We start from the raw sequence: 25,473 nt of genomic DNA, 5'->3' as shown, positions 1-25,473 counted from the left end.
GCAAACAATTTCCTGTATGTCTGTATGTAATGTATTTGCAGTATAATATATATCTGAAGGCCTCAGAGGTTTGCTAGTGTACATTAGTGAACAATCTGCATCATGAAGACTAGGGAACACAGCAGACAGGAGTTTTTGGGGGCAGATTATAAAAAAAAATATCCCAAAGTTTCAAGGTCTAACAGAGAAAGGTTCAGTCTATCATCTAAAAAAAAAAAAAAAAAAAAGAGTATGGCACAATTGCAAGCATACCAGGACATGGCTGTCAGCTTAAACAGACAGGTTGAGCAACTATTGGTGCTGCTCAACACTGGCTTTTAGAGTTAATGGCGAAGATGGAAGGAGCTAAATATATGGCAAACCTTAAAGTAAAAACATTAGACGCTCTAAAAGACTTGAGACTGGCATAGAGGTTAATCTCCCAGAGAGGAAAACAGCTCAAAAGATGCAGCCGAGTTTCAATGGTTTAGCTTTGATCAAAGCATATTCGTGTGTTGGAATGGCCCAGTCATAGTCTAGACCTAAATAAGAGAATTAGAATTTTTATTTTGGTTAGACATTTTGAATTTTTTCGATCATTTTCTGTTCAGTTCACATTTATGAACTACTTTGTGTTGGTCTGTCACATTGAAATCCCAATAAAACACACTAAAGGTTGTGGCTGTGATGTGACAAAATATGAAAAACTTTACGAGATATGAATATTTTCATAAGGTACTGGATTGCCTCGAGGCAGTTCTGCTGATTATTTTACACAACCTGTTTGTCTTTTATTGAGTTACATTTATGGTAGTCACGCTCATGTTTTGATTTCAGAGATGGAAAAAGTGAACAACAGTACCTTTTCCAGTAGAGAGTCTGAAACTTTGTGTTTGTTAATGGCCGCCACTTTGGTGATCAGCTCTTTAGCCTCCTCAGTCCGTCCCTATACGTCCCCTGTCCAGTAACCATCTGGCTAACTCTGGAATAAACCTGTCAAAAATAAACAAGATACTTTTGATGACTCTCACATATTTCTTTAAACTAAAACTCAAGCGTTACCTTTCTAGAAAAAAAAATAGTTACCAACGTACATCTAAATACACAGCTTAACATGAACACTACAACACTTTTCCTCCTTTACCATGCATGTGCACAACACTGGTGTCATTTCAACTTGTCGCCAGAGGGGGCAAACTTGTCCAAAAACTCTGGAACTTGCGCTATGCTCCTTTAAACACTATTGAAGTTTATGCGTTTCCTCAACCCTTTGAATATGCACACCAGTTGTTGTTGTTTTTTTTACATCCCCTTGCTTTTCTTATTTTTTCATCTTCTTTTACTTCTGTTTTTTTAATAGTCTGCTTCTGTTGTTGCATATTAAAAATAAAACCAATTGAACATTGAGTTGTTTTTTGTTGTTGATAAACTTGACCTAAGGAAGGTTTATTTTCCTTAAACAATGTTCTGTTCAGAAGCAAACAAATGCTGCAAAGGGAGGAATTGTTAGGACAAACATCAGCTTTTCCATTTATAAAAGCATCCCGATATCTTGGCCTCCAGGAGGGTTGTAGTCCCCTGTACTGGCAGGGTCTCCCAGTGAAACACAGCATTAGGTTAAATCTGTGTCCACGCGGTTTTATCAGCCTTTATTCAGTACTCAATTTTCTCAGTTTCCTTCATGGATTCATGCACATTTTATTTGAATATTACCATCAATATAGAATTGAGCACTCATGACAGAATACTAGATCTCTTCCTTGACAAAACTGTATTTAATTTTCATCCACAAATAAATGTAAATATCCTAACCAAGTGGCATTCTCTTTTCTACACAACAAAAAGAAGAAACTTCACAAAAGGAAGTTGGTGCCAATAGAGTTAATTTCTGTGGATTACTCACTATGATTGTAGATAAATGCGTGGATGTAAAGGAAAGAGTGATGCAGAGGTATTTCAAACTTTATGCATGTGTTGCATTTTTTTGACAAAACTAGTGTAAGAACAGACACAGAATGATGGTGAGATGTTGTGAAACAGAATTTTAACAAGCAAAAAACAGGAAGTCATTTGCTAAAACCGCTGACTAGTAAGCATGCCGTGATTACTGAAAGATGTTTGCCCACATGGTAGAACCTGGCTGAGCTGCGAAAAATTTCATCTCAGTGTCAACTGGCACAGTCTCGGATCAGTCTACCAGCTCCCTTTGAAAAGCCCTGTTATCCCAGCGTGATTAGCAGATGTGTGGCAGCACATCACTCCGTGCCATGTTGCGTTTGAAGACTGGCCACACCCTTAAGAACAGTCCCAACAGGATTGTCCTCGGAAACCCAAATCAGCTCATGAGCTGATTTTAATCTTGGATCAGAAAATCCCGTCAGCCTCAAAATGCTTTCTTTCTTCACATTGCAGCATTTACAATTTCATCTAAAAAGCTCAAGTTTTTTTCTGCAACATTTTGCATGTGATTGTCAGTTTATGTATTTGGATACCTGTAGATATTTTAATTGTTCATGATTAGCTTTAGGTTTACACAACAATTGTTTTCATTAACAGTTTTCCAACAAAGCCTCAAGTGATGAGTCAGAATCTAATGAGGTCCTGTGCACATTTTCACAATCATTCCATTATTGATACATCGACACTTTTGCATGGAAAGCGATGTGCACAACATTGTGTTTATACACACACTTTGTACATGAGGTCGCAGGCGCACTGCCATGCATTCAACACATTCACCACATCTTCTAAAATAAAAACCCATGCTTCTCCATTAGTTTTAAATTTAAGAGCACATGGCTCAGGTGTCAGAATCGACATTGCACACCCAGTTCCTTAACTTATTAAAACAATAAAACATTCAATATTAATTTTTATAAACATCTAAATGAACAGCATAGATGGGGTTCTTTGATTGCAAAAGTGTTTGTTTGTTGTTTTTTTTCGGACGACTTAATAATCAGATTTTTCACAAAAGCGTGTCACAGTCAGTTGGGTTGGAATGTTAGCATTATTAACAAAATGTACTTTTGTTAACTGACAACGAGAAACATATATGTTAGTCAGATAAGTGTTATCACCTCCAGACTAAGTTTGTACATTGATTTAATAAAATGTATAAACAAAATAAAACATGGGAAACTAAAAGCAAACATTAAAAACAGTTGGACTACAAAGTTGAACTAATGATGTTTTCAGTAAAACGGTTTAACCAGAACAGTCAGAGGCAATCCTAAACAAATGTGTTTTTCATCTTGATTTAACAGAAATCAGGCTTTCCGCACCTTTACAGTTTTCTGGAAGTTTGTTCCAGATAAGCGGAGCATAGGAACTAAATGCTGCTTCTCCATGTTTGGTTCTGGTTCTAGGTATGCAGAGCAGGCTGCAGCCAGAAGACCTTAGTGGTCTGGAGGGTTGATACACTGATAACAAGTCTGTGATGTATTTAGGTGCTAAGCCATTCAGGGATTTATAAACTAACAGAAGTATTTTAAAGTCTATTCTCTGAGATACAGGGAGCCAGTGGAATGACTTTAGAACTGGGGTTATGTGCTCTACTTTCTTGGTCTTAGTGAGGACGCGGGCAGCAGCGTTCTGGATCAGCTGCAGCTGTCTGATCCACTTTTTAGGCAAAAGAGGTTTTTTGGAGCGGATCGGTCCATACTCCTTGCTTTCTCCTTCCAAGGCTGTCACGGCAGCACAGACACACAGAGAGACTGCTGAAGGGGAAAAGAGGAGCGGAGAGAAGATAAATAACAATAAAAAATGTTGCTGTCAAAGCAACATTGCATTCTACCTATAAAAGTTTATTGGCTTTTAAAAACACACTACTTCTGCTTCTGCAGCAGCTCTGACTCAATGCATAATGATGCCTGTGCGTCCAATCCAGTAATATACCTCATGATTATAGTGATGGTAGGCAATTAAAAAAAATCTTTTCTGTTTATGTACGTAGAGGAAAAGAGAGACTGAAAAAAGGACAAGGAGTAATTAAGATAAGATAAGCTTTATTGATCTCACATTGGAGAAATTCACTTGTCACACATCGGCTTAGTGATCAAAAGAAGGTGCCAAAAGGTATAAACAGTGTTTTTATATATATATATATATATATATATATATATATATATATATATATATATATATATATATATATATATATATATATATATATAATAAATACAAAGGAAATAAAGCAAAGATTTGGGGTGACTATGTACATTCAGGGTGGCTTATATACAAATGGACTGACATTGTACATTAAGTGATACAGGTGAGGAACAACAGTGAGGTAGTGAACAACAGTGAGGTAGTGAGATTACTATACAGCTGAAGTCACTTATTTAACAGGATTATTGCACAGGGTATTAGATAGTAATTGCAGTTATAGTGCAGCATTGTATAATCTGGTAGCATCAGGGATGAATGACCTGCGGTAACGCTCCTTTTTACAGACAGGATGTCTAAGTCTGGCACTAAAGGAGCGGCTCAGCTCCTCTACAGTCTGGTACAGGGGGTGAAAGGTGTTGTCCATGATGGATGTGAACTTGGACAACACCCTCCTCTCAGCCACTTCCTCCACCGAGTCCAGAGTGCAGCCCAGGACAGAAGTGGCCTTGCTCACAAGTTTATTCAGTCTCTTTCTGTCCCGCTCTGCACTGCCAGGGGCCCAGCAGACGACAGCGTAGAGGAGTGCTGAGGCCACCACAGAGTCATAGAAGGTCTTAAGCAGGGGCCTGCTCACGCCAAAGGACCTCAGCCTCCTGAGGCGGTGGATGCGGCTCTTGCCCTTCTTATACAGGGCGTCGGTGTTATGAGTCCAGTCTAGTTTATTGTTGACGTGAACACCCAGGTATTTGAAACTCTCCACAGTTTCTATGTCCTGCCCCTGGATGTTCACAGGTGAGTGAGGTGGGGGTCTTCTCCTGAAGTCGATCACCATCTCTTTGGTCTTACTGGTGTTTTGACACAGATGGTTTTTCTCACACCAGTCCACAAAGTTCATGATGACCGTCCGGTACTCCAGCTCGTTCCCCTCATACACACAGCACACAATGGCCGAGTCGTCGGAGAACTTCTGAAGGTGGCAGCTGTCCGTGTTGTAGGTGAAGTCTGAGGTGTAAAGGGTGAAGAGAAACCAAGACAGAATGGTCCAATGGGGGCCCCTGTGCTGCAGAGTGCCACCTCTGACTGACAGCCATGCAGCCGCACGTGCTGAGGGTGGTCAGTGAGGTAGTCGATGGTCCAGTCAGCCAGATGTTTGTCCATTCCATCGTACTCCAGCTTCTCCCTCAGCAGCACCGGTCTGATGATGTTGAACGCGCTGGAGAAGTCAAAGAACATGACTCTCACAGCGCTGCTGGTCCTCTGCCCAAAGCCGGAGACGTTCTTCAGACCTCTCCACACATCTCTGACGTTGTTCTGCGCCAGCTGCTCCTCCATCTTCCTCCCATAGTCTTTTTTTCCAGCACTGATCCTCCGTTGGAGCTCCCGCTGCTACTCTCTGTCCCCTGAGTTGAAAGCCTTTTTCTTCTGATCCAGGAGGACTTTCAGTTCAGGGGTCACCCAGCAGGGGTTGTTTGGAAAGCACCGTAGCCGTCGTGTAGGTACAATGCTCTCCACACAGAAGGTCATGTAATTTAAGGTAAGGTTAAGAAGGTTTGTCACTTAAAGTGCGTCTTCCAAATTATTTTAGGTTTTCCTCATAAGAAGCCTCTTAGTTGCACAACATGTTGGTGAAATCAGATTTTTCTGACTAGTAGCTTGACGGGCTGCCCTCCTGCGCGATAAGTCTTGTCATGAAATTTCTTCTAAACTAAAATTTGCACAGTCAGCTGTTAGTTGTAGCCAACAGGAACCAATTGGGAACCACGGCAATTTAGCTGCAAAGTAGCATGCCATGTAAAATCCCTGAGCAGGGCCAGCAGACGGGAAAGTGCATGCTGAACAGAGGTCCCCAGCTTGCTTAAGATCCTAAGTACTTCAGTAGACAGCAGTTGGACTCCTCTTGTTTCTTGAAGATGTTTCACCTATCATCTAAAAGGGTTTCTAGTTCTGAGATGGTTTGAAGTAACAGGCTTATAAGAACATGTGAGTGATTGCTCCCGCCCTCTGGTAAAGAAACATTTGAAGATGTTGACCTGTGATCCAAACATGTCTTTAATGATGCCCTGTTTCTACTGTCCTGGGTCAAAATCTTGGCCTTTCTGCATAGAGTTTGCACATTCTAGCTGTGCAAACGTGGGTTCTCTGGGTACCAGGGCTTGTTTATTTTTTGTATTTTATTGTTACTCTAAATTATCCTTAGGTGTGAGTTTGCGTGTGCATGGTTGTTTTTTCTTGGTGTTTCTGTGTTGCTCTGTGATGGACTGTTGATCTGACCAGGGTGTGTTCCTCCTTTGGAAAAATGGATGGATGGATTTATTTCCAAAATGGCACTAGAAAATGGCATTAGGATGAGGTAGACTTTTTTAAGACTTTTTATGGAATTCCTGAAATTTAAGACAAACAAAAGATTACTATGCCTTTGAACTATGCCTTTGAACAATTTGGGGAGTCAAATTGATGAGATGACTTCTGGTAGGTTGATTCATAACATTAGAAACAGAGACATTCCTGTCAGTGTGTTTTTAAGAAGGCCTCAAGCACAAAGCTTCCTTATGCGACAATGTGAAAAAATCTAAAGACATCTTTCAATATATCAGGAAGAAACCTTTGAAACTCTACAAGTCTGGTTTATACATTTTATTCCCCCAAAAAAGTAAAAAACAAAAAACAAAAGTAAAAAACAAAACGTTTTTTCATACGTTTTAACAATTTCTTGAAATCTGAAGGTGCTACGTTCCTCTGTTCAAACATGTTTAAGCTTGCATAAACTTAACAGCAATCTCCAGTCATTATACTGTTCAGGAAAGAGATGGGTTATGTGGCTCAAAGATGAACAAGATGATCAGAACAAAAGCAAAAAATCGTGCGAAGATGGAGGTTGAAGCTTGTAATAAGTTTTCATTGCATATTTCAACGTTCATCCTCATGCATTCCTGGTCAAAGACATTAATTTCCTGCAGGACGGACTGGTGCACTTGGAATGGAAGATATCATGAGAAAATAACATGATGTAGAACTGGAAGCAAGGAAGTTAAAGTTTGGAGCCAAATTATCAAATTAGATACAAAGTGGCTTGAGGAAAACAATGTAAATGTTTTGGATTAACCATCCCAAAACCCTGATCTCCCATATATGATTTCAGAGGAAAGCTGAAAAGGTGTGTGAAAGCAAGATGGCCAGTAATCCTAGCTCGGTTTAAGCAGTTCAGTCAGGAGGAATGGGCCAACTTCCAGCAAACTCTTGTGAGAAGCTTATACCAGGGTACTCAAAATGTCACAATGTTCCAAGGACAATCACACCAAATACTAAGGAAATGTCTGTAAGAATATTAATTTCATGAAAAGAAATGTGGTTCTCATATCTGACCTAAAACACAAAAACATTATTCTAACTTATTGTTAGTGAGAACAAAAAATCTTTTTATTTTTTTATTTTTTTTTTTTTTTTTTACAAGATGTGAGCTCAACTGTATGTAAAATGAAACATAAACATGATTTAACGTATTCTTAATAATTGCCCCAAGACTTTTTTCAGATTAGGTAACTGTCTTTTCCCAAGCAAGAAAATTATTTTTAAAAATAGAGTGAAAGTAACAGACTGACTTATTTTTACATGTGTTTATATCATTAGGTAGCATTGACTTAATGGGGAAAAAATACAAGTTGTGTTACTTTGATACATAAGAGGGCAGCAAAAGCACTGGAACTAGATGTTTCCCTCCTGTTTTCTGCTGATGGTAAGCAATTTCGCCCCCCCTCCCTCCCCATTTGCTGTACATAGAGGAACACTGAAAGACATCATCATAAAAAAGAGAGCAAGTACTTTGCTAAACGTGAAGTGAAAACCACGGCAGTGACTTCCCAGCGAGAAAGCCCGGCGCATCACAGTATTGTTTTTGTTTTGGTAAAAAAAAGGGTTATAATGAAATCCTGACCACAGAAAGTCCAAAATGAAATCCGTGTTTCAGTGCTTGTTCTTGCGTGTCCGGATTTAAGATTATGATCATAAATTCCTTGAGAGAGTGAAATGACGTGCCTCTGCTGGGAGCTGCCTCTGGTATTTCATCACTGACAGTAACAGAATTCGTGTCTAAACTAGGATAAGTATTACAGCATTTCATGGGATCTCGCTGAGTAATCACATGGGTGGACGCAATGATGTATGCAGTGAATGCAGACAGGTTTACACGCACAAACACACACACATACACACAAACACGTTGCATCTTTCTATCTTTACAGGGACCATTGACTTTCATCTATTTCTATGAGCTAAACTGGACCTTAACCCTAAACCCAACCTAAACTCAATTCACACCTTGGTCCTAAACCTAGCCATAACCTCATACCCAAAAACAAAACTTTTTTTTATTATGGGACACTGTAATGACCCAAGAAAGGGAACCCATAGGTCAGCCAGAACACAGGAGTAGGATTAAAGGTTTTATTCAAATTAAAGGTGTAGAAGGACAGGTAATAGTCAGTAGCCCATTCAAGAACCACTGTAAGGGAGTACGGTTAGTGGCTGAGACCAACTCAGTGAAAAGTGGAATACACCAGAATGAAAGCCACTAACATTCTCAGAAAACAGGAGGTTGCCCTAGTTATGGTCTGTGGGTCCAAGTGCTCCTGTAGCTCAATGCTTTTGCAGACAAGCACTGTTAAAGGGATCCACTTGCTCATGGTTGTAATCGGAACCATGAGCAAGATCAGGCAGAGGTTTCCAGAGGGACAGGCAGGATGTTTGGTCAGGGCTGAGCAAGAAGTAATTTTCCAGATATCTGCACCCCACTCCAGTTTGGACATTTTCCTGACCACATCTGATTTTGTTTAAATGTTTTGTCTTTTATGATAAACCTTTAAAGCGCAACTCCGTTTCTGGCTCGTATTTCAGATTTGCTTATCTGCTGTTCCTGTCAGCAAAACTAATAACTGAATTTAGCAAGACCTGTAGAACATAAATGACAAGAAAAACACGAATCTAAATCAAAACCACAACTAGACACCTCCAAATCATGACAGGACGCAGGCTAATGTTAGAGTACAAGCGCACACACAGAAAGACCTTCAAGAATTTTAAGTAAAAACATAAAGTCGTCACCTTCAGCCTTCAGGCTTTGCTCATCCGTATAAGCTGACGTGGCCGAGAGCTGGACACTGTCTGGCGTCCGGAAATCTACCCGTCTCGCATTGTTGTGTATGAGAGTCCAGTACTGAAGCTGTAAACGTCCCTCTGCCTTTTAGATTAAATATGTTAAAACATAGTTTCAAGAGTGTTTTTATTACTACAGAAGCCTACAATAGAAACACTACATTATTCAGGCAAAGAACTGGGGTGACTGCAACTGGAGGCGGTCAGTTCTTAACAGGCCTAAGTCATTTATTTTTTTTGCCAAAAATGATTTTTTCCATTAAATCAACTTAATAACTTATTGCCATATAATTTGCATGTTCTCTGAAAAACCTATGAAGGCAATATTTAAAGAAAGTGACAAAGTGTTTTTGGCACTGCTGTCCCCCCCACCCCCAAGCTTTAATAAATGAACATGGAAACTTTTGAGAGATTCTGGATGCTCATTACTTTCTTTAAGGAACAGAGCTCTATGGGTTTTTTGTACCCTGCTGTAGCATATGACATCCAACAAGTATGTGAGCTATTTGCAATGTTAAATTTCTCGTTTTCTCTGTTTTGTAATGACTTCCTCATTTCGGTCCCTCCCACACACAGAGAGTCCCCTCGTCGTTCCCATCATACCGCTGCACTTCTCTGTTTTCATTCCTTGTGATGTTTTTTTACTCGCCTGGCACTCTTTTTTTGGGTTTAGAACATATTCTGCCACTCCACGTGATGCACAGACTTTGTTCCATGATGGCTTTTACCGAGCTGCAAGAGTGAAAGTTCCTGAGCCTATCAAAATTTTCTACAAAGATGAAAAACAAAAACTCCCAAGAAGCCTCAGGGAATAGAAAGCACACACAAAAGTTTTCTCAAAAGTAGTCGCTAGACAAAGTTTCATGAAAGAAACCTGATTTAAAACCATACTTTTAAAGCTTATCTAGCCACAATTAGCAGAAGGAATTTCATTCCCCTCACATATTTAGATTTAAAGAAAAATTTCTGGACTTTTTTGACGCTGGACCAAAGTATCAAATTGAAGCTGACTGATAATTGGTGGAAGCTCAAGATTAGGGTGATGGCAAGGAGGCCTTCCAACTTCAAGTACCATCATATGCAGTTTTGTAGAGTAAAGAGCTTTGGGGTCATCTGACTTAATATAGTGCTAAAGAAGTACAAGTCATTTACCATTCACCATTACAATCTAAGTTGGTTTTAATGTCCAAATAGTAAAATAATTTTAACAATATTTTGTGATTTCAAAGACAGAATACAGTTTTAAGAAATCTTCAACTAGGGTTTAGATAGTCTTTGTTCTGTGCAGAACAACCTTGTTAAGGTTCTACCTGTCCAAGTGTTTTAGATAAGGAAGCAAGTGTTCAAATAAAGCTCAGATTCAGTACAAAACAGTGAAATACACTGAACACAACACGTGGTCCCCATCTCTCAACCAACTGGACCAACAAAACAGTAATACTGAATCTACTGAGGGCATAGATGACATATCTTTTATCTCCCAAGCACACCCCTGAAAGAATGCCCCCCCGGGTGAAGAGCCACATGGCCCAAAATCAAACTACTTTGCCATACTGCATATACTTTTTCAGACTGGTAATACTTATGGAGACGTCTCTGATTGCCTAAGAGTTGCAGTCAGAACCAACAACGATAGCAACATTTTTCTACCCAAACTATAAATACCAGAGAAAACCAGAAACCTTTTTTTTTTTTTATTAATTACATAAATAAATTCTACAAATCACAGATATATGTTTTGGGCAATTGTAAAATTTATATAATAATAATATATAGCAATTGTGTACATTGATAAGTCAACCTGTTTTATCCATTGAAAATTCTCTATGAAATAAAGTTTAACAGTGGAGGTAGCTATGACTTGTGTAACACATTGAATGATTAGATGAGCATAATTTTAATGCGAGTCTGGAAATTGCCCTCTGCTCTGAAAGGATCCACAAATATTTCACTTACTGTTGATTTCTTAATTGTTTCCTGCCTTACAAAGGCCTGGAAGCAATAGATTATCAACAGACTTTGTTGTGCAAACTACAAAATAATAATAAAAAAAAAACATATGAGGTAGAGGATAAAATGTCATGAAGATGTGCAGCACTTGGTAGGTTGCTCAATTTGACAGAAGAGTGCAGCGTTAAAATTTGATCCTGAGAGTGACAAGTGACAGTCACTTCCTGACTTTTGTTTGTCGTTTTTTTAACAGATCGGTTCCTGTTAAGGAGTTCCCACAAACATTCCTATAACATTTACAACAACAAAATCAGCAAATTACAAGTAGAGCCTGAGAGCGATTACCATAAATCCCGAAAGTAAAATCATCAGTAGTCGAAGATCAGTGCCTGATTTATTACAGGAAGTATATCTGCAACGTTTAGGCTGCACACTCGTGAATTGTGCACGGCTTGTTTTACAGTAACAATGCCAAAGTCCTGACAGGAGAAGAATTCAGTGAATCAATTCTGCCTTGTATATGTGTCATGATGCAATTATTAATTTGCATTCATTTTTATCTGCAGCATCTTATCACCTGCATTGACCCAAACTTTATTCTGACCTGGAAAATCTACGACTGTGTGAAAGCTTGTGACCAGATGCAGTGCACTGAGATGCTTATGTTTTATGATCTTACGATAACAAAACCTAAATGTTTGACCCATCTAGTGTTTGAAAGAGTCAGTCAGCTTGATCACCTGCTAGATTACGCTCTCCGTGCTTTTCTGAGAGTTACAGATGTCATAAACCAAGCTATTTGAAAAAAGAAAACAAATTGAACAAATTTGAGTCAATTATGTCATAAAAGCCAAAGGATGGTCCGACAACTCAAGTGCCCAAAAATTAAATAAATATAAAATTATCCCATTAATCATCTTAGGCTCTCCATTTCTACAATATGTATATCTATCAAAAAGTCCTTCTGGCTGAACCCCTACTTAGAGCTTCTACATAGAACCTCTAAAAGATTTCCAGTTTTCTTAAAGGGGTTGGGTTACACAATGTAAAATTAGCACTAGTTGCAGTAATTCATTAATTCTTTCCCATTCCAGTTAAATCTGCCTCGGACTTAGAGGAACTCCTGGCACTAATTTATTTCCCCCTTTCAGGGTTAAAACAGAGTTCAGACTACAGTGTTTACCAAACAGAATGCTTGTTCCTTTTGCATTAGAGAAAGGACCACTCAGTCTGGAACAAATTGCTTCGCTTTGGGATTCCTCATTAGGAAATTTTATTTTGACTCGAAATTTCCTCAGCTATTTGATTTTAAATAGTTATTGGAATCGGTACAAGTCCCGAAGACAGGGTGCCCTAACACCTTCAGTGTAGACCAGGAAAGCTTTATGAGATACAACGAGACTTTTTCACAAACCTAAACCTATTTCTCTGTCTGTCTGTGTGTGTGTGTGTGTGTGTGTGTGTGTGTGTGTGTGTGTGTGTGTGTGTGTGTGTGTGTGTGTGTGTGTGTGTGTGTGTGTGCGTGCGTTTGTGGTGTGTGTGCATGCTCATGCTTGTTTCCAGGTACCTTCTTTTTTTTTCTCAGAGGGCAGCTGTGTCTGCTTTCACTTATGTGCGGTCTGTTTTTTTTTTTTTTTTCTCCTGCACCAACTCATCTCGCAAAAGTTGTTCTTAACCACACTACAAATGTTTTCCGTGATGCAATTACAGTTAACATCAAAAATCTAAAGTGTTGGACTTCCACTTGTTCTGCACCAGAAATGCTGAAAACGTTAAAAGAGGCTGAGGGTTAAATCATTCTTTCTCATCAATCACAGCATCTTAAGAGCTTTTTTCCTTGCTGTTTGCATGTGCCGTATTCTCTTTGAAGCAAATGTAATAACAGCTGAAAGACGTCATACAATTTGTTGCAAAAAGTATTTACACCCATCGGACTTCTACACATCTTTTGACGTTACAACCACAAACTTTTATTAGGCCTTTATGTGACAGACCAACACAAAGTAGTGCAAAATTGTGAAGCTGGAGGAAAGTTATACATGATTTTCATATATTTTACAAATCTGACAATTTTTACATGCATTTGCGTTCAGCCCCTTTTAGTTAGACACCCTCCAATGCAACCATCTGGCCAAAGAAGTTGGCTCGGTTGCACCTGTAGTCCACCTGTATGTAAACTAATTTAAGTATAAATTCAACTGTTCTATGAAGGTCTTAAAGGTATGTTAGAGAACATTAGTGAAGAAACAGCATTATGAGGACCAAAGAACACAGCAGATACGATTAGGCTATTAAACAATATCTCAACCTTTGAAAATCTCATAAATGACTTTTCAATGTGTCGTCTGAAAAAGAGAAATGAACATTAACCAAAGGAATTAATTGTAATGTAATTGGAAAATGGATGGAGCTAAATACAGACAAATCCTGTGTGGGGGAAACTGTTAAAATCCGTAAAAGACTTAAAACTTGGGTGGAGGTTCAGCCTTCATGACAACAACCCGAAACATACAGCCAGCGCAACAATGTGATGGTTGAGATCAAGGTAATGAAAATATGCGTGAATGGCCCAGTCAAAGTTCAGACCTGCATTAAAGTTAGAATCTGACTTGAACCTTTAAAAATTTAGAAAATTGATGTTCACATATGGTCTTCATCTAATCTAAGGTTGATCTATTTAGCAAAGAAGAATGGTTGAAAAGACTGTCTATAGATGTGCAAAAACAGATAGAGACATATCCCAAGCGACTTGCAGCTGTAATTAGGTGTTTCTACAAATTATTGATTCAGCGGGGTGGAAAAAGAATGCGAGACAAACATTCAAGATTTTCCCTTGTAGAAAATCTGAATACCATCTATTCTTTTCTATCTGCTTCAAAAGTTGTGGGCTCCTTTTGTGTTGACTGACCGTTGCATATAGTCATAAAAACATGAGGAAGTTTGCTGCTGTTAAGTGGAAAAACGTGAGAAAGTTGAAGCTGTATGCACACTTTTGCAATGTGCATGTACAAACAACACTTGCGACAACACAACCAAAATTTCCCCTGACGTAACTAGAAAACTTTGTTTTGGATATTCTACGCTCACGTCTTCTCTTCAGTTTTGTTTGGTTCCAGTGTGATTAGATTGCTGTATCCCACCATCAGTGTCTATTTTTAGAATCTGACAAATTGCTGCGGTGCGTGACGTCAGAAGGTGGTGGGGGAGTGGTGGCTCATCTTTCATCCAGAGTCCTTAAAAAAACGTCTTAGATCACTTAATTTAGATGGCATTAAATTGTTCTGGGGTACTAAAGTAAAAAACCTTGGTGTCAGTTTTGACCAGAACACCATCAGCTCTACTATCCGCTGATTGCCAAGGTCAATGTTGGCGAATCTGCTGTGCGACATAATGAATAGCACATGACTGTCTTTGTTTTGTCTCACGGCGAGGCTGCCGTCAGGTATTAGGAGAGGCGAGAACGGAGGCGAGACAGGCTGCAGCCGGACCGTTGGCTGCCATTACCTCCATCTATGTAATCTCTGCTCTGTTTCTCAAAGTGCTGGAACTTGACCACTTCACCGTTTCCTTATTCAATAAGTATTAAAATAGTTTGACTTTTATACCACAGTTATCCTGAGCCATCTCTGTAGTTATGCTGCTGGAGGACATCAAGATGTATTTTTCTCACTCTGCGGAGCTCTCCTTCTGTTCTCCTATTTGCAATGTTTGTTGTTATTTCAACTTTTAACTTTATATCCCCTCTGTCTTTTTTTTCTCTTCATAGTAGGTACACCTGGTCTGGCGTTCTGTTAGCTGTGACACCATCCAGGGGGCAGATCATCTTCCATTACCATATAACATAGAAAGGATTTCTGGATCAGTGTGTGCTTCTGTGCTTTTTGTGTCTCTGCTCTGGGTCTAACGCCCAGTCGGTCGAGGCAGATGACCGTTCAAACTGAGCCTGGTTCTGTCTCCCTGCTAAAGGGGAGTTTTCCTCTCCACTGTCTCTTCACGCACACTCAGTATGAGGGATTGCTGCAAAGCCATGGACAATGCAGACGACTTTCCACTGTAGCTCTACGCTCTTTCATTCGCTGCTTGTCGGGGACTCGTTGTGGTTTGCTGGGTTTCCTTAGATAGAAAACCTTTTGACCAATCTGTATGATTTGATTGAATTTGACTTTATAAAGTGCCTTGAGATGACATGTTGTGAATTGGCGTTATCTAAATAAAATGTAATTGAATTCTGGAGGCTCTGGGCTCAGACTGCAAACCTGGGTCCCTTACCAAGGCCCCCAGCTCCATGATGCCCCCTGAGCTCACACAGTGCTAGCCAACTGCCCCCCAAGGGGATGGGCTAAACGCAGAGAACAAATTTCAGTAGAATGTACAGTTTGTTGCAATGACAATACAAATTATGATGATGATGATGATTATAATTATAATGTTTTGGCTATATTTAGAAACAGAATACTATTGGGGTGGGCCAAGGTATTTGGATCTTGGTCACATGTAATTATTGGTGATTTTTCAGCATAAACATCTGTCTTGTTCTTTCTAACATGAAGAAGGTAAAGATTAGAATAACTTTTAAATTACTCAGCCAATCCATAATCTACTTTTTGCAAGAGAAATTTCAACCATTTACGCATAACTATAACCAACAAGTGAGCTGATGTCAGCTATGCCTAATCACATGACATACAAAAGCGAAACCAAAAGGATGTTTCCATGAATGTTCGTGCCAGACACACATATTGTCACCCTGTGGAAAATTGGTAATAATGCTTAAAATAATCTTTTACTGCTGTATTGTTACAGGCGCACCAAAAAATCTTGGAAAAACCGACTTTTGATTTCAGATTATTCAATAGTGATGAAAATCTCATGTTGAGAGATAACTGTTTTTAAACCATATCTCCAGCTGCACAATTATTTATACCCCTAACCAACCCTTTAAGATAAATATAAGTATATAATTGTTTTGTATTACTTTACATTTATAAACTGATCAGGCATTCTTGGAACTTTTAGTTTGTAACTCGGGACCAATTTGGGGAGATATAGATTCTAACCTCTATGTTGGAAAGGGACATAAGTTGGAGAACTGCAGCAAAGACTAGTATACAGGGGTTCACCAAAAAAAAAAAAAAAAAAAAAAGGAATTTTGTCCTAAATCATCATTGCCAGTAAGTGTGGCCGGGTATGTAAACAGGTTATTTCTACACAGGTCTGTGATTTGTCGCCGTAAGGTAAACCAGGAATTTTGTGTCACAACCTCTTTTAGAGCTTGATTTGCACCTGACGAGAAGGAAGCATGCGCGCACGCGTCATCGTGTCATTTCGTCATACGGGGAAATCGTTCTCCCTGCCAGGGCATTTTCTAATTCACGGGCTGTTTCCACCACCATCTGACCCACCTGGTGATTTTTGGATCACCTAATAAACTAATCCTAACCCTAGCCCCCCCCCCCCTCTCTCTCTCTCTCTCTCTCTCTGGCTGATGGCCAAGTAGATGAACGCATATTACAAGAACTGTCTTGGAATTTGGGCACAACAGAAATCCCACCCGTTCCCTTAATGTTAAACGCCCACACCGCTTCATCTTTCCCGTTGATGACAAATTAAAGCCCAAGGCAAGGCAAATTTATTCATATAGCACAATTCAGTACAGAGACAATGCAAAGTGCTTTACATGATTAAAATATAGGAAAATAAAACAGAATAAAAGCAAGTAGGGATAGAATGTAGAAACAAAAAAGAACATTAAAAACAGTAAAATAGTTTAACTAGAACAGTGAAAGGCAATTTTAAACAAATGTGTTTTTAATCTTGATTTAAAGGTACTCAGGCTTTCAGCACTTTTACAATTTTCTGGAAGTTTGTTCCAGATAAGTGGAGCATAGGAACTAAATGCTGCTTCTCCTTGTTTAGTTCTGGTTCTAGGTATGCAGAGCAGGCTGGAGCCAGAAGACCTTAGTGGTCTGGAGGGTTGATACACTGATAACAAGTCTGTAATGTATTTAGGTGCTAAGCCATTTAGGGATTTATAGACTAACAGAAGTATTTTAAAGTCTATTCTCTGAGATACAGGGAGCCAGTGGAAGGACTTTAGAACTGGGGTTATGTGCTCTACTTTCTTAGTCTTAATGAGGACGCGGGCAGCAGCGTTCTGGATCAGCTGCAGCTGTCTGATCCACTTTTTAGGCAGACCTGTGAAAACACCGTTGCAGTAATCAATTCTACTAAATATAAACGCATGGATTAGTTTTTTTCCAGATCCTGCTGAGACATCAGTCCTTTAATCCTGGAAATGTTCTTCAGGTGATAGAAAGCCGACCTTGTAATTGTCTTTAGATGCTTTTGGAGGTTCAGGTCTGAGTCCATCACTACGCCCAGGTTTTGGGCCTGATCAGTGGTTCCTAGCCCAAGAATCTACTGTGTCGCAGACTAAATTAATTAGATCTAATCAAATTCTAAAGTAATTAGAACCATCTCATCCTGGGTCTCCGGAAAAAGGGCCACGTGTTCAGGCGAGTTTATGTTTGACTGTATCGGAATGTAGCCTGGTAAAATAGCCCTGGGGCGACACTTTCTCTAGCTCCGGCTCCCTTTCGTTTTCCACCTCACTCGCTCTCTGTCTGAGGCGCACTTGCGCAACAGAGAGGAGAGCCGCGGAAAGTCTGCTCGACAACTTTTCTCACCTCCTGTGAGAGCTGCCGAGCGAAAGCAAGGGAGGGCAGCGTGAGTGAGGAGGCGGGAGGGAAACCCATGACTTCCGTATTTTTCCTCTCTCTGAAAGCGTGCTCAGGGATCTGCTGTATAAAAGCAGCAATGCTACCGAGAGCCGCCACACTCTTTAAAAAGCCCAGGACCGAGCTGCGGTGACTAACAAAACGGACTAATCCTCTGGAGCTAACTGACCCATCTGGAGCTCCCACTTTGATTTAATTTTTTGGTGTTTTTTTTTTTTCCTTTTATAACTTTTTTTTACTACTTGCATTTGCACGCTTCGGCGTTTTCTAAGAGAATCAATGGAACAACAAAGCAATCAAGTGGACGTGGAGTCTCTCCGCAGCAGCGCGCCGCGGCGTGGGAGCTGCGTGGATGTCTTACTCGGCGCGTCCATCCTGATTCTGTTCGTGGCGGTGACAGGTCTGGCTGTCGGTGGGATGCTGGTGACGAAGGAGCTGCGCGCCGAGCTGCGCTCCGCGTCCCAGCCGACCCCCGCATCTCCGGTCCAACTTTCGGCTATCAGCGATTCACCTTCTTCCGCTTACAAGGTAAACTGTGATTTTTATTAATAAAACACCCTTTTGTCTCAGTTTTGTTTTGTTTTTCTTGTCTGAAGTCTGGTTGTTTCTAACATGTACCCTTTTTTTTTTCATTTTTGTTTTAACAGATGCACAACTTTGCTTACTTGAAACCCACAAAGAGTAAGTCTTTTATTTTACTCAAGGAAATGCAACAGAAACTGACCTTATTAAATGAGCTCACATCCAAAATGAATTCAGGCTTCGTCCACAATAAAATCAAAATAAACAAGTCATGCAATAGATAATTGTGATTTAAATAAAACTGGAATAATTACTTAAATTACAATTAATTGAAGTATTAGTCGATAATCGGAACTTGATTTCAGTATGTTTATGTTAAAGTTAGAACAAAGTATCTAATCTGAAAAAGTGCCCGAATCTTTCAAATAAATAAATAAATACACCACTGCATAAATGCATCTTAAATAATTATGTGCATTTATGATTTTTTTATTGATTATAAAAGCATATATAACTGATTAATAGTTTGCCTAACATGGAGGGCCAATAGCACTGCAGTTAAATTAATAAATGTGAGTATTTAAATAAAACTGACAAATACCTTAAATAAGTAGACAAATGTATCGGTGTGTCAGTTTATTAATTGCAAAATTTACTTATGAATTGTATTCAAAATAATTAAATAATAAATCAAATTTGATTCAGATTTCCCCGTTCTAAATGACGAGCAATTAAAAGGGACACGGTTCAATGAACAAAAAATAATATATGTTAAAAGCATTTATGCCTCAATCAATGAATAAATTAATGAATTTGTAGTAGTTATTTAGTCGTGTGCCACTGTTCCCTTTGTTTCGTCTGTCCACGGACAGTGGGCGGGACTAACATAGAAAAGATGATTGATCTGCAGTTAATCTGCAGTGCAGATTAGCCATTCAGATGTTGGCGTCTACTAGACAAGACACAGTGACAGTTGAAATAATTTTACTTTATTGACTGTACACACACAACTTGTTTACATAAATATTGATTTTTCTAAAGTTTTTATAACCTATTTACATGTATTTATTATGAGTGTGACTTATAGCCTTGCATGCTTACATATTTTTTTGACTGTTTAATTTTGGCACTTCCGGCCTTCATTCCCTTGACTGTGCCATTTTCCAATTTTAAAAATATAATAATTTTTTTTTATTATTTTGTTCTATTGCATTCCAAATGACAGCTTTAATAATGGTAAACCATTCTCATGCGAGCGTCTTCTAACGATCCATGTGTTTGTCTCCTCTGTTAGGTGCGCTGGAGAACTGCACAATGCCTTGGACCTCCGTCAGCTATGATGAACGGACGTCTCTCGGAAGCAACTTCGAGTACAACTCCCTGAAGCATTCCCTGAAACCAAAAAAGAAAGGGGTCTATTTCATTTACATCCAGGTCACTGTCAGCTGTACCCACCATTGCAAAGCAGGTGTCCTCAAGCTGGAGTTGCACAACAAACTGACCTGCAATGTGGAGCTTACAGCTGATATAGAGAAAACACCAGTGAGCAAAAAGTGCTGGACTGTGAGCCACCTGGAGAGCCAGGACCTGACCACACAAGTGACTGTGCCAGAGGAAGGACTGAAGAACTGGCGTCTGGAACTGAACAGCTCAGGTCTTGGAATGTTTCTCATAGAGTGATGTTTCTGTGGCTGCAGTTGCCCGGAAGAAGACGGGATCCTGACCTGTGGGTAGTAACCCACTAATGTTAACACCTGAGAGTTCTTTGTGTAAGCTCAGGAAGGTGGAAAGGGCTGGTAGTGGTACCAGTCAAGAGCTGGGCTGGGGATTTTCCCCACTGAAGATCCAAGAGAAAGAGACTTTGCAGCACTGCAAGGTGAAATCTTGGTACAATTTCCGCTCATAACGTCAACTAAACGTGTAAAAGCCTTTCAACCAACCCAGTTTTTTGTTTTTTTTTTGCGTATGTATTTTTTTTGCAGTGTATTTATTTAATGTTTTATTTATGTACTTATATTTATAACGCTGTGGGATTTTATTTTGTTGTAGATGCCACTACATTTGTCTTGATGTGCAATACATGTCGGAGTCAGTGGGACTTTATAGCACTGATTTGGTTCACTTTTGAACTTTGGGGAGTTTAACGTTTAAAAAAAAGGTGCAAATCAGCACTAAGAACAGCGAAGAGTAACAGACCTTCAGGGAAACAAAGCTATGTAATCATGATCCGCGTGATTATGGATGAGACGCATTCCATGTGGAAACTTATAAGCTAAGAACATGTTCTGCTTATGAGATAAATGTAAGTCCTATGGACAAACTATTCAGTCTTGAATGTATTTCATTGTAATCCATATTAAATATGGATATAAAGTTCTTTGGTTGTGAAAAATAAGAAAAAACAAATAAAAATACAAATGTGAAAGTGACGCAGTGTTTCAAGTGGATTATGTGAATTTTGTTTAAGTGAGGGAAAGTTCCCTGGTGTCACAGAGCCTGTAACGGGAACTGGACGCACATCACATCCTGTTTGTTGATTGCAGCAAGCGGTTTTGGAAAAAAAAAAATCTGCGGGCAAGCAGCAAACACATATATACACACCTCCTGTTTTGATGTCAAGCAAAAAAAAAAAAAATCCTCCTGCAATAGATATGAAATGTGATTTTCATTTTGCTTGCATAGGCCAAAAAGCTGCTGCATTTCTGTTCATGAAGACGCAAAATCTTCTTTGAAGGAATGCATTAAATAGATGTTTAAATGATTGTATCACATTTAAAGGGTGCTGAATATGCCATTCTTTTATTCTTATCTTGGTTTTCACTTCAAGGCCCACATTTATTCAATCTCATAAGAAATCAACACTGATAACTTCTCAATTAAATTAGTTTTATCTGAAACATTATTCACACATTTCCACTGACATTGTTAGAACTGCCCACTTCAAAGATAGAAAAAAAAAAAGATTTCTATTAGAATTTTATATTTATTTTACAGAAGGACAACGATGACATAATTTGCCAAAAAGTTAAAAGAGAAGTATCCTAAGTTTAGTTTTCACTCATTACTAAATAAAACAAAATATGGCAAACCTAATAACTAATAAAAAGCATCAAAGAGTCATAGTGAACTACACTTGTCTACTGAGGGCTAGATGGGAACAGAAGCTCTTTTTCTGAAACAATAAAGCTGATCAGGACTCTAAAAGTGTTCAAGTTCCTTGTTAGGATTTTAAGAAGAGCCTTATTTTTAAAAGGTTTACTTTGAAGTTTTATGGGTAGAAGTCCGGAGACCACGAGAAAATCCAGTGGTATTGCAGAATAGAGAGAACATGAAGGGCAAGAAGTGCCAGTTTTGTCCAACATGCTGTAATATCAATTGCTCACATGTCCACAGATATGTCGCTGCCTCTTTGGCAATTTATTCAACCTAAAGACACAATTGGACTACCATGGTCAGCAGATGGTGGTGGTAGTGGTCTATTTCAGTCCAGGTTTTGATGTCCTTTTCTTTGGATTCTGAAGCAGGTTATATTGGAGAGACTCCACGCTCAGGAAAAAAAAAAAAAGTTTTATGAAGGCTAAAAAATACATCTGAGATGAATGTCTAATACAAACATGTCTCGCAGAGGTATACCTGAAAATCAACGATGATGATAAGCAAACAATTATTCAAACCATAGTGCAGAAGGTGATCAGTCCGGTTTGATTCGGCCGGATCCCGCTTCTTGGTTCAAAGGAAGTTTCTGAGAGTCTGCTCTGACCACGTCGGGTAGAAGCGTTTAACCAATCAAAAGCAGACTTGGGCAACAAGAAAGTCGTGGCCCTCCAATGAGATAAAGGCAGTCTGAAGTTAACCAATCAGGCGGGGTTCTTATTCTGGGACATCAGAGTTCAAAGATGAGTGGCTGGAGAATAATACTAAATCACTGTCTACAAAGAGTCACTTTGAACATTAAAGGTAACATGCTATCAGTCAATATGATAAAAGCTTTATCTTGATGGGATGATTAAAATTTGACATGTACTCTTTTTAGTAAAAGGGAATAAATGTAACGTTTGATTTTGTCAGGTACTGTTGAGGGACCATGGGGATTGGCTTTTAAAGGAGGATCCACCCACCCGTTCTTCACTCAGACATAGTTCCTTCATGTCACAAGCTCTGATGCCCTTTGATTGCTGGTCTGCCGTCTCCTCAGAGCCATAAGCATTGTCCTTCTTTTCTCTGCCATCCCAGTTATGTATCTGGTCCTTTTGGAACACTAACCAGTTTTGTGATTTGCACTTTATTCGAGACTTTAGCACTCTTGTTACCCCTATCTGACCAATCCTGCTAACCAGACTAAATCTTTCAGACTCTCTGCGGAGGCTGTGTGAACTTTCCAGTATCTCATTTGCTTGTTCACCACAGCACCCGTCTGGCACGATCCTGATCCTGCTAAACCTTTTGTAGTTGATGTCTCCAGTTTGAGCGTTGATGCCAATATTCTCTGAGCGAGGTCCAGATGTGAAACTCCGCCCATGCTGCTATACTTGTTAAGACACTTTACCCAACGTGCTATGAACTTGTTAGTGTGACTGTGAAATTGTGGTGGTCTAGAAGAACGACAGCCACGCTTCCACCACTGAGTGGTAGACCGATGAGTGAATGAATAATACTACAGTAAACGCCACAGTAAAGGAGGAGGACAAGCTTGTTTTGTTTAAGGAATTATTTTAAGTTATGAGATTCCAACAAGGATTGTAATGAAAAACACAGCATGCGTTTGCAGTGTGAGGCAGATTCATCAACATTTAAAGGTATGTTACATTAATAGTGTTGAAACGCCTTAATCCAGCTCATTGTTTTACCAAAACTCAAACTGGCCTCAGGAAACATTACATTACCAAATTCAGACCTCCTTTACAGGACATGGGAAACAGAGCTTGTGCAGATTCAGATCACCTTAAAAGACTATTGAATTACAATTAATATTAGGTAAATTTAAACTCAGCTCAGTTCAGTTTCTCATACAGTGACAATTCACAACACTTTGTTATTATTACTATTAATGTACTATAATTATTTAACAACCTTTTTTATCTAAAAATTAGTTTGAAAGGTTAAGAAACATTCAGTACTTTTTGATAAAGCTGCTCTAATTGCTAAACTAAGAGTTTCTTTCGTCTAGTGGTGAAACCTAAAATTCGCTGGCCTGCTGAGGTTGGGATGAAAGGAAGAGTTTTTGTAAGTAAAGGTTCAAAAAAGGTTGTTTCATCATGCTGTAGTTATTCAAAATCTTGAAACGATAGGAGAACTTAAAAAAACGCTATAAGAAGCCTTGTACCTTGTGAAAAAATGCAGAATATTCTTTTATGCTTAATAGCAAAAATATTTTGCACCTTTCACTGCAGCATTCAATCAGCTAATAAACAACTCCTCCTAGGTAAAAACAGTTCTGAAACAGCAAAGCAACTGGAGGCTATTCTTTCATTTTCTGAAAAGATTGCTCAGAAATTAAAAGTTATCTGATCTTCGGAGGTACATAAAACAGCTAAATATCCTCCGAAATTACTATTCCGCTTAGCTTTGAGCAGTGTATTATATGTTCCTCTCTTAGCGATTAGGTGAATCACAACTTGACTTATCTGAGTCACTCCATAACATCGTTTTCACAAGAAGCCGCTTTCACACCACAAGCTCTAGAAACAAGCTGAACTCAGAAACACTGAGAACCAAACGCCACACTGACAGTAAGCGGAGCGCGAAGCGTTTAGAGGAAGAGCAAAATCTGAGATGAAAGGTTTGCAAATCTCAGATCTACCCAGTTTTGCTCTCCACGTGTTTCTTTTGGTGCTATAAATTCCAGCAGAGACCTTTTTTTTTTTTTTTTTGATGGGCAGCTCTTCACCGGGGTCCAATTGTTTTTCTAATGTCATTTTCACACTATTTTAAGTTTTTTTCAACATAACAGTGACAAAATATTGCAGATAGGTTCATAAATAACCAACGCCTTGTTTACAGCCTTAATGAAGTTGATATACTGACAGATAATCTTTTATTTACACTGGAAATATTTTTTTACTTTTAATATTCCTGTATCCATCATGGTGGAAACATTTGCTTAGTAAATCAAAAGTTGCTTAAGGTGGTAAAATTCCTTCATCCTCTTATCTTAAAGCTGCTCCAGAATAAAAACCGAGCCTTACCTTGAAGGTTTGCTTAGCAGCTGCCGTGACACCTTTTGCACGTACGCCTCAACACCTGAGTTTGCTTTAACGCCGTTTCCATATGGCGTAACACCTACGCTGTGGCATCCTGCCTACCGCTGTCAATAACACGCCCCACTTGAAAGGAAAAGGAGTTCAGCGCATCGCAACAAAATTCACACGCCTTGAACTTTTTTCCACGTGTCTTTTCATGACACCCACAAAATTCAAAAAGTGTCGTTGGGATCTCATGTGGGAGAGCGACAACAGTTGTGCCTGACTGCGGTGCAAAAGGAAACGTACGTATTGTTTCCAAACTTTTCATATATTGAATCCGAAAAGTGTAAAATGCAACTAGTGTTTAGACATTTTCACTCTTAAATTCAGTAAAATGTGTGAAGAGTGAATGAGTGTGAATCCAGCTCTTCTGTCAAGGCCTCCGAGGTTGGTTGGAGAAGATTAGTTAGCAATCAACCTCATGAAGACCAAAGAACGCAAGCGATCAAGTTGTGTAGATGTTTAAAACATGGTTACGTTATAAAACAATAACCCAAGCTATGAACATCTCAAAAAGCACTGTTCAATCCATCATTCAAAAGTGGAACACTGTCATAAAAGCAAAACTACCTAAACACGGGTAGGCATCCACCTAAACTAACAGCCCAGGCCGGGGGAGCATTAGTCAGAGAAGCGTTTCCTTCTGAGGAGCTGCAGACTTTCACAGCTCAGGCAGGAGGATTCATGCTGTGGGGGTGCTTTTCTTTGGCAACACGGAAACTTGTCAAAGCGAATAGTTAGTATGATGTAGCTAAAGGGTATAGCAGAAGAAAACCCATTAGAGA

The 25,473-nt window shown here is 39.2% G+C and overlaps 1 protein-coding gene across 1 annotated transcript; it reads left to right on the top strand.

The window, feature by feature from the left end:
- Nucleotides 1–17,714: 17,714 nt before the first annotated feature.
- Nucleotides 17,715–20,869, top strand: LOC110368778. Its single transcript, XM_021318710.2, has 3 exons — nucleotides 17,715–18,452; nucleotides 18,572–18,605; nucleotides 19,741–20,869. The coding sequence occupies exons 1-3, from the start codon at nucleotides 18,204–18,206 to the stop codon at nucleotides 20,124–20,126; spliced, it is 669 nt and encodes a 222-aa protein (XP_021174385.1). The 5' UTR covers nucleotides 17,715–18,203; the 3' UTR covers nucleotides 20,127–20,869.
- Nucleotides 20,870–25,473: the final 4,604 nt, after the last annotated feature.

The sequence above is a fragment of the Fundulus heteroclitus genome, chromosome 5, assembly GCF_011125445.2.
Source record: "Fundulus heteroclitus isolate FHET01 chromosome 5, MU-UCD_Fhet_4.1, whole genome shotgun sequence".
NCBI classification, from domain to species: domain Eukaryota; kingdom Metazoa; phylum Chordata; class Actinopteri; order Cyprinodontiformes; family Fundulidae; genus Fundulus; species Fundulus heteroclitus.
Note: the sequence above shows the minus strand (reverse complement) of the source record. Positions and strands in the feature narration are given on the sequence as shown.

Bases quoted from the DNA above. Each gene is read 5' to 3' on its own strand.
- LOC110368778 (XM_021318710.2), top strand. From the start codon at position 18,204: ATGGAACAACAAAGCAATCAAGTGGACGTGGAGTCTCTCCGCAGCAGC. The intron at 18,453-18,571 runs GTAAACTGTGAT...TTGTTTTAACAG, and splicing joins CACCTTCTTCCGCTTACAAG to ATGCACAACTTTGCTTACTT. The intron at 18,606-19,740 runs GTAAGTCTTTTA...CTCCTCTGTTAG, and splicing joins TTACTTGAAACCCACAAAGA to GTGCGCTGGAGAACTGCACA.